General features: G+C 33.7%; 1 protein-coding gene across 1 annotated transcript; it reads right to left on the reverse strand.

The window, feature by feature from the left end:
- Positions 1–2,437: 2,437 nt before the first annotated feature.
- LOC110028280 (E3 ubiquitin-protein ligase RHA1B-like) lies at positions 2,438–3,243 on the reverse strand. Its single transcript, XM_020730063.1, has one exon. The coding sequence runs from the start codon at positions 3,127–3,129 to the stop codon at positions 2,596–2,598; it is 534 nt and encodes a 177-aa protein (XP_020585722.1). The 5' UTR covers positions 3,130–3,243; the 3' UTR covers positions 2,438–2,595.
- Between the last annotated feature and the right edge of the window lie 7,010 nt (positions 3,244–10,253).

Here is a 10,253-nt window from a genome sequence, read left to right on the forward strand (position 1 = left end):
TCTCAATAATTTGAAACGAACATGAAAAATGAAAAAGTAAAACAAAATTCATTTCACTAAAAAAAAAAAAAAGAAAAAAAGAAGGAAAAAAAAAAAAAAAGGAGAAGAAAAAAAAAGACGATCTTCTAAGTAAGATGGAAATGCAAATTTTTTGTGAGATGGATCATTGCAAGTCTAATCTAGAAAAATAAAATTAAAATAAACAGGAAAAAAATTACCAATGCAAGTATCAGTTGGAGAAAAAAATATTATGTTCGCAAGTTTGGACGGCCAATCGCTGAGTGCGCCGACTTGTATGGCAACGGGCGTCTAACGATTGATTGTCTAGACGTGCGGAGTTAGGATGTAAGATTATCTCTAGTTGGAGAGAGTTTCGGGGTTGAGAGATTGTTGTTCAGTGGGAGTCATGAAGCCGAAGATGTGCGCCACCTCAACAGGATATTAGGGCACTCTTATTGGGGATTATAGCAGGTGGCGGGGAAGTCACGGTGGAGAGGGTGTCATCGACGGAAGATTCAGTGCCCAGTAGCGGAGAGATTTGGTGCCGCTTGTGATTGATTTTCTTTTTATTTAAAATGGAACTGTAATGTAGGTAGGGGGTATAAATGATTGATTTTCATTTATATTTCGAGCTCATTTATATTTCGAGCTCAGAAAGTGTGTTCGTGTTCAGCTCGTTTGCTTAACGAGTCGAACACGAGCAATTCACGAACTAAAAATTATTTTGACAACCCTAATCACATAGCCTTGGGGCAAGATTTAAAAATTATTATTTTTATTAAAACATCATTTGAATCAAATTTAATAATTTAAATTTAATAATTTTATTTTATTTTCTTAATTAATGCTTTTATTTGATTATAAATCTGTGTAGTCTTGTAGTCAATTAATTTTTTAAAAAAAATTAATTAATGAGTAGTATTTCGAGGCAAAATGAGCCAAACATGGACGAACAAATCTTTGTTCATGTTCTGCTCGCTAACTTAACGAACAAGCTGAACACGAGCTTGTTAATGAGCCAAGCACGAGCTATTCAGAAACAACGAGTCGTGGCCCTACATGTAGGCCAGGGATTCTGCCTTGGTAGGTTCACGTGAGCACAAAATCTTCAGGTGGCATGACTATTTTACCTACTTTACAGATTAATTTTTAAATCAATCTATTTTAAGTAAAAATTTTCACTTTTTAGTTTTGGATTGGTTGTTCACTCCCGGGATTTCTCTTTTCTCTGCTGCTTTGATTTTCTTCTGATTTTCATAGGTTTAATCCTATTGTTTGGATGAAGTTCCATTGTTCACCTCTTATTATTTACTTCTTGTACTTATTTTGCGCTGGCTGATGTTGTTTGCTTGTTGTATCAATTTTCGTTTTTTTCTTCTGCTCATATTGGAGAGACTTCTTCTATCCCGCATGGTTGCTTGAGCTGCTTCCTGATGGTTGATATTTAAAAAATCTGTACATTTTTTTCGGACATTTAAATACATAGCACTCATATTTAATGGATTCAGATATCTCACGCCAAAACTTCTATATTTACAGTATAGCATTCAATTTTTCCGAAAAATAGCATCTTTCATGCATAGGTAAAGGGCAAGCGTGTAAATATCAAAGTTTAGGTGTGGGATACCTAAATCCATAAAAATTATGTGCCAACTTTCCCTTGTTTCCCGATCATGTGGCCTTCATCTCTCCCGCTGCACCATCCAGCAGGCATAGAGTGCAGAACTCGTACTCTACATCCGCCTCAGAATTTATTTCATATGGCACCAGCTGCGCCTCTCTGTCTGCCTTCCGTCCCAGTCCCAGCGAAATCTCCGGCCCCATTTCGCTATTCATCATTACTCCACTTCAGTACTCTCTTCCCCGCATCAACAGTCTCGACACTCACCTCTATAATCTTATACAGCAAAAATCACAGCTTTATCTCTAATCATAAAATTCTGAGTTAAAAGGGCCAATATCTATAGTCTTTATCCTCTTTATATGATAATTTTATCAGAAACGCTTATCTTAGCCGTTAGTCTTGAGGAGCACGTGAACCCCACCAGTGTCAGATGATCATTGTACTGTTTCATGGCGATTTTACCTTCCGAAGACGACTAGTTTCCTCTTGCAACAAAAGACAGGAAAGTGACTCCCACTCTCCCTACTCTGAAGGATTCCCCTTCTGAACAATTCGTCAGCTAATAAAGCCTATTCAACACAACGATGGAAGACCAAAAAAAAAACCAGATTTGTTTCAAACACAACTTACGAGGAAAGATTTGACACTGTACAGAAGGAATAGACTAACACTTTCCTTAAATAATTCATTTTTCTCCCTGGTTTTTGTAACGTTTCAATCATCAATGGCGCCATGTTTCTAATAGAATAAAAGATCAAGTTAAAAGTTTGGGCGAGAAAAAAATGCAATCTTTTCGTTCAGAAAGAAGCAGTATCAGGAGAAAACGTCAGCTTTTATTTCTAACAATCTACCGATACAAAATCAATATAAAAACTCATCCCATAAAACTCTGCTTTTTTTTTGCTTTTCTTTCAAAAAGTTCGCTCCTTTAATTTCGCTTGTTCATATTTACAGTTGCAAAATCGTTCCTTTTACAAAGGCAAAACAGAGTAAGAAGAGTCGTCAAACTCGCCGCCGGCGAAGGAGCTATCAACGCTAGCTGAAGCCCACATCCGTCGGTCAAATTCTTCCTGCATCTCTTCTGGGATCAGCTGAGTTCGACAAAGAGGACAGGTTCTCTGGTCATGATCCACCCACCGGTCGAGACATCCTCGATGAAACACATGGCGGCAGTTGCTCAGCCACCGGACTTCCTCCCTTTCTTCAAACTCCAAAAGACAAACGGCGCATCCGTCGGCCACAGGTCGCAGTTGGCCCTCACCTTCTTTGAGAAGCTCGTCAAACCGGACAACGGGGAGAATTTCTTGTATAAGGATTGCGGAAGCGGAGCAGAGCTGTGGCGGAAGGTTGGCATCTGGCCAGGGGAGGTCGGAGTCGATGAGGTGGCTGAGACCGGCGACGGCGAGGATGGAGGACATGAGGCGGCGAAGGAAGTTGAGGAAGAAGATGAGATGGAAGATGATTTTGGGGAAGAGGAGGTCGGAGTAACCGACGGGAAAGCCCATGGATGAAGGATGAAGGGTAAAGGAGGGATTTTTGGGTTTGCTCTGATTTTATGATGAGGTCTGCTCTTGTTTAAAAGGAGGAGAAACGGATGTCGACTTGTGGGTGGTGGGCCTCAACGGTCTTTTGGTTGCAGTGGCCAACGGAGATGAATGAGTAATCCCCCCCAATTTCTTACATATATATATAATATATAAAATTTACTTTTTATATATATATTTATCCTAGCTGAATCTTTCATATCACATAAAAAATATTATCATTTTAATTTTTTAAAAATAAAAAATAACTTTACTTTTTTCTGTAAAAAAAATATAGGAATTGAGAGTGTGTAAATCTTTCATTATATTTTTTGTGCAATATTAGGGATATTAGATATAAAGAGAGAAAAAAGGGAAAAAAATTAATATTCATTTTTTTTTCATATTTTTTTTTCTTTTAATTTCTTAATTCTCTATCATTACTAATATGATTTAACAATTAACAATTATTTTATTAAGATTTGATTTTTATGGCATGTACCACTTTATAAATAGCTAATGAGTGGATGTATCTCAATTTTTTTTTTAAAAAAATATTAAAAATATATTATTTACTGTGTAACAAAAGAGAGACAATAGAAAAAGAAAAAGATGAATGAAAAGTAGATAAATAAAGCAATGTTACCATCTATCCTACCTTTCATGTGTAAATGAGGGCATTTTTTTTTCTTAAAGGAACATTATTTTTTAAAATTTTGAAAAAGAAAATTACAAAAAAATAAAAAAGAATATGAGAATGACCTCTTGAAGGAAAGTAAGGGAAAAGAGATTCATTTATAGTGCTATACAAACAAAATGTATATAAGCCAAACTCTATTCACCCATTTAAGAAGTGATTTTGTTAATAAAGGAAAATTAGTTTTACAATTCTCAAATTACTTAAGATCGCTTTAGTTTAATGTTTTTTTTTTTTTTATAAACAATATAAACAACGAGTTTATTTATGGATTTAAATTTAATAAAAAATTTCAATCACTTTATTTGGACTTATGTTGATTCCTTTGATCATAAATTGTTATTAAAATTTCAGCTATATTATTGATATCAAATTCAAGTGATTTAAGGCTCATTAGATTCAGCTTATTTAGATAGTTTTTTTACTATAAGTATTTATGATTTAGAGTTTGTTTGGTCCTTCAAATTGTGCCATGAAGATTTCAATTATCTTTTAATTACTTAATTTGGGTTCATTTTGATTTAGATTAAAGTATTTTTTGGTGATGTTAAGTTTTTCTTATTAAAATGTTTGTTACAATTTAGAATTTGTTGGATTTCAATTTTGAATAATCCCAAATTTAGTTTTAAAAAAAATAGAATAAAGAGAATAATCATAATGCATCTAAAAGTTTTTACCACAATATGTTATGCATTGCACTGGCTAAATATTGATTCTCTTACAACTAAAAAATCATATAATCTCAAATATTTTGATCAATTACAAACTAAATACAAAAGTCAAAATAAAGATTTCTAACATTTGAAAATAAAGGGGTTTACAAATCTCCTAATTTGGTATGCTCATAGTCAAATTGTGTGCTTCGACAAAAGAAATCTAACAATCTAAAGATTGTTTAATTCCAAAAAAATTAGTGCACCTAAACTTGAACGAATGATATTAAATCAAAAGAATTAATATAGACTATCAAATTATTTGCTTTAAGATTTTGACTAAATTTATTAAAATGCTTCAAAACACTAATACTAGTGCCTAATGTTCCATATGAAAAGGAGGGAGAGGAAGAGATTAGAATTCTTGTCAAAATCCATGGCCAATAAACAGTAGTAACTCCAATCCCGGTGCAGTTGTTCAATCACCTCTATCACACAATGTAACTTGATCGTCATCACTTGACTTTTATCATCCGGTAGTCATTATGTAATCAATATTTGCACATTTCACTTTTCTAACTTTATTATAGAATAAGAGGTCAAATTCAAGTTATCATTTTTTAACTCCATTTTGTCTATTTAAAGGAACAACATAATTTTGTTATTATAATTATGTAAGGAATCATGTTATTTAGGATCAACTCTTTGGTTTTTCTCGTGCGAAGTTTCTCACTTGACAATTCTCGAATCTCTAGTTATTCTATTTTATCTCGTTGTGTTTGCAGTGCTCACATTAAATTGGGATTTAAAACTCTCACTCTGCCAAAAATTTTCTAGTATATACTAAAATGCTCTTATTGAAATTTAATAAAATAATACGTTTATTTAATCCTGATTTGTTTGTTAATCACACCTCTAAGTGTTAAAGCGTAAGAAAGGAAAGAGAGAGGCGGAGAGATTGAAAGAGGAGTGAATACTAATGAATATTAAAACGTTTGCTTATTAGCCTTTTCCCAAAAAAATGATCTCGCTATTTATATGGGAGATGGTACAATGTATGTTATTACATTTCTGCCCCTACTAAATTTGGCGTTGTACGGGGTATTCTAGATATTTTACATGTATGAGTCTATTGTTCTGTTGCTCTATAACTCAGTTGGCTAGGCTAGCATGGCTTTGGCTCAGTAAGGCCATTATGGTTGGCTAATCTGAGTTAGTGCAACAAGTGTACTAAACATGATTAGCTTCAGGCATGACTAACTATGTTAGTTAGGCTTTGTCGATCGATTGACTTATGCTAGCTATCAACCCTCAATTTTTGGATGAGGAGCTAATGTCCCCAGAATGAGGCTATGTTATCGAGTAGAAAGTGAATCACTGTAACTCGATAAATAACTCATTCCATGACGAGGGGTCATTTGGGATATTCATGAAATTTTATCGTATTATCAATTCTAGGTCCCTGATGAGGAATCTTGGGGGCATTTGTGAGACATCTGGTAATATCGAGTAACTAGACTCATCACTCGGGTCAGATCTACCAGAAGGTAGGTCAGTGCCTTTGCTTGACTTTTCTGTAATGGTTAGCTCGGATGTTTCTCTTCTTGCTTTAATACGATTGGTTTGGACCCGAATCGTTCTTTTTTTTCCTTCTCCTTGCTCGGTTAGCCTTCGTCTACATCTAATTGGATAGGTGGACCGTGTAGTCTCAAATTGATGGGCACTCTTTTTTTGTACTTTTTTTCTTTTGGGCCATTGAATCTCCTTAGAATACATGCTGACAAATTCTTAATGTGAATACTTTAATTCTCTGATTCTCTTATTTCTTGAAAGTGACACTCCGATAAAAAAAAATATAAGTAAATGAAAAATTTGATATCATTAATTTTTAATCAAATCTTTAATAATTAAACTCCTTGGATTTTCATACCCATGATTCTTATAAACAGAATGTGATGGGACTCTTTTGATATTCCATTATGCTCTGCATCTCTTCATTTGAATTGGTCGATTTTCAAACGCTTTTATGGAGAATGTCTTGAACCCTCCAAATGAGCTCCCAATTATGAAAATAATGCTCGCTGCCTTCAGGAAGCTGACAGTGTGATACTGTCCAGAAGGTGAAAAGAAGAGGAAAAAAGTTTTTATCGTAAAGTTGAAAACGGACAAGCTAGTGAATTAAGTAGGGTCACTTGACTCATTTCTTGGTTCTCGACATAAGGCTGAGCGGGTGATGGAGGTTGATTAGGCAGCTCAAGTGCATGTTCTTCAGTTCGAGCTCCTGCCATGGCTCAAGACCACCGGTTGAATGGGTCGTACAAGAAGTTGTTGGTGATATGGCTTCGCTCGAGATGTAAGAAGCTGCAGGTGCTTTGCAACCTCTAGATGAGGGCACTATGTTAATGAATGAGATGGAGTTGGAGAGACTACTTTGAGCATCAGCCTTGCTTATAATGTTTAAATTTTTTTTGTCTCCTTCTCCTTGCATCGTTTCATGGTGCATGTGAACCAGTCAATCGAGAGGACGACTCACCTCCGGTTGATGTTGGGAATGATCTGATCGCGATGCTGGCGATAGCTGCACAAGTATCAGTCAAGAGCAAGGACTATGGGGTTGACCGCCTAGACTATCCCACTAAAGTCTGTGGGTAAATGACTAATGGATGTGGAACGTCCCATGGGTCACCAACTCACGGCCTCGACAAGATTGACAGTTCCTTCGCTTGGACAAGTAACAATGTTTCGACAACATTAACCAAAAGGTGATACTTGAATGGTGGTTATTGCTAATAATAATATCAATTAGGCATGGCTTCATAATTCTACAATTAATTAAGATCACTCCAATTTTAGGTTTCATTTATATGAATAATGAGTCTATTTATGATTATTGAGAGTGACACTTCAATAAATTTAACAAAAAATACCAATCACTTTGTCCGGGAACATGTGTTGATTCCTTTAATCATAAATTGTTCTTAAAAATTCAACCTTATATATTTTCTTACATCGTATTAAAGTGATTTAAGGCTCACCAGATTCCTTTCATTGAGATAGTTATTTTTTTACTTTTTTATTTTTATTTTTTTTTAATTTTATTTTTGTAGTAAATAAGATTTTGAGTTCATTTGCTTCTTCAAATAGTGCAATGAAGTTTTCATTTATCTTCTAATTACTTGATTTGAGTTCATTTAAATATAGATTAAAATTATTTCATGGTGTTGTTAAGTTTTTCTTATTAAAATATTTGTTACCATTTAGAATTTGTTTAATTTCAATTTTGAATTATCCCAAATTTAATTTTTAAGAAAATATAATAAAGAGAATAACCAATGCACCTAATTGATTTTACCAAAATATGTTAAGCTTGCTAACTAAGAAACTCATGCAATTCCAAATATTTTGATATATTACAAACTAAAATTCAAAAGACAAAATAAAGATTTCTAACATTAAATAGATATGCACAAATGATATCGCTTGAAATTTTATTGTTTATGAAACTAACATCCCACCTAATAATAAATTATTGATTTTGTTTATTTTTGTGTATTAAAATTAATATACCATAAAAGAAATTTCATTTAATTAAGCATAAATCTCAATGCATTTTGGATGAAGTAATTTTTTATATTCGACCATATGGTCATCCGAGCTTCAATTTCAACAAGTTTATTATAAAATTGAACGCCTAAATGAGACAAACCCAACAATACTAAAATCAATCCAATCGAAGTCCAGATAAGCTCAAATCAAGCCTTTGAAGTACAAAAATAAGCTTCAAGACATTTACGAAAGGGTCGAATGATCTCCGAGTTCGCTATGCGTACAGTTAAATTGTGTGCTTCACAAAGAGGTATCCAACAATACTAAGATTGTCTTATTCCAATATAATTAGTGCACTTAAAATTGAACAAATGATCTATAATAAAAAAAATAAAGATTATCCAATTAATTAATTTAGGCTTTTAACTAAATTTATCAAAATGCCTCAAAACACTATAAATAGAACCTAAAGTTCCACATTAAGAGGAGGTAGAGGAAATAGACTGGAACTCTGCCCCAACGTCTATCCTAATGAACACCAATAACACCAACCAGCCAGCTGCAATTATCCAATCACCTCCATCACATAATGTCACCTGACTGCTATTATCCAATCGCCATATTCATATTTCACTTTTCTAACTCTATTACAAAAACAAGAGATCAAATTTAAGTTAATCACTTTATAATTCCATTTTTTTTAAATTAAAGAAAGAATAAAATTACATTATAATTATATAATGAATCATATTATTTAGGCCAAACTCCTTAATTTTTATCTTATAAAGAATTCTTACGTATAGAAATTTAATAAAAATTATATGTGATTATTACTGTTTATCATCATTTAAGTGAAGGCTGTCCCGCATTGCTTTAATTTTACTTCAATTTATTGATTTAAATCTCATTGGAGAAGTTTCAGTTTTGCAGGTTCTGATAGATTTGAGATTACGACATTTAGTGATAGACATTAATAAGGCCTTCACAATATTACTTGTTTTGCTTAATCAAAATTTCGGCAAACTTTAGGCCACAAAGATAATTTTTTTTCTGATTAAGCATTAATGGCTTCAGGTGAGTTTCTGGATTTTAATTTAGTAACCATGCATGATAAGAATTTCACATCAGACGTGTAATGAATTATTGTCTCAACATTATGTAAGAATGCATCACACATTTAGGTAATAAAATTAAAGTATAAAAATATCAAAAAAATTTACGTGAAAATTCTTAAATTGGAAAAAATCACGAGGCATAACTCAATTGAAATGAGGTATTATGAGTTGGTGATTGCATGTACAGGTTGTTGTCTCATAAGATGGAAAGAGTTACAGAATTTCTTGAGTTGCAACGACCATGCACGGAGGAGGTCGTTGGGCCATAGAATGGAGTGGTCACAGCGAGGATTGGTTGTTGGAGCTTCGGTACACCATTTTTTTTTTTTTTTACGTTGGCTCGATGTTCGAGATAATGCACTGTTTCGTAGGATGCTTCATAACTTCTCTGGACAACACAAGTTTGGATCCGTATAGATCATCGGTGCAACAAGAAGAGCAAGGGCTATAGTAGTCGACAGTGGTCGGTATGTGATGGTTGACAGTAGTTGGAGGCTACATGAGTGAGTGGTATTCGTCGCATCTTTGATGCAGAAGTGGTATTAGACTTCAGCTCCTTCCCAAGCTTCGATCTTCTTTTCGCTCAAGCTCTAGGTCTCATCTCAAGTGGGTTTAGGGCTCTATTTATAGAGTATGTGAGAAGCTTCTATACAAATAAGAAATGAATTTGAACTGTTCCATCTGACGACCCGAAGAGATTCCCTTGATCAGACATTCAATGAAAATTTGAGTGACTTAATTATGTCATAATTGAGTGATCTTAGGCTTGCGTGACTTGTCTCTCCAAGGCGATCGATTTGATTAAATGTTTCTCAGATTTGAAATCTATTTGATCTTCCAATTATTAACTTAAAGCTTCAAAAATTGGTTCAACACTCAATCTGGGCTTGATTTAACTTGAATTGGACCAATTTTGATATTATTGGGTTTGTATCATCGAGCCGTTCAATTTGACTGTAAGTTTGTTGAAATTGAGGTTCTAGATGATTTTTAATCAAATTTTGAACATTTCTTACTCAAACAGTTATCTTGACATTCATGTTATATCACGAAAATTTGCTAATGACATATCAGAATTATATATATATATATATA

Source organism: Phalaenopsis equestris, unplaced genomic scaffold (assembly GCF_001263595.1).
Source record: "Phalaenopsis equestris unplaced genomic scaffold, ASM126359v1 Scaffold000507, whole genome shotgun sequence".
NCBI classification, from domain to species: Eukaryota; Viridiplantae; Streptophyta; class Magnoliopsida; order Asparagales; family Orchidaceae; genus Phalaenopsis; species Phalaenopsis equestris.

What these genes read in the sequence shown, in the direction of transcription:
- LOC110028280 (XM_020730063.1), bottom strand. Translation starts at nt 3,129, where the DNA reads ATGGGCTTTCCCGTCGGTTACTCCGACCTCCTCTTCCCCAAAATCATC.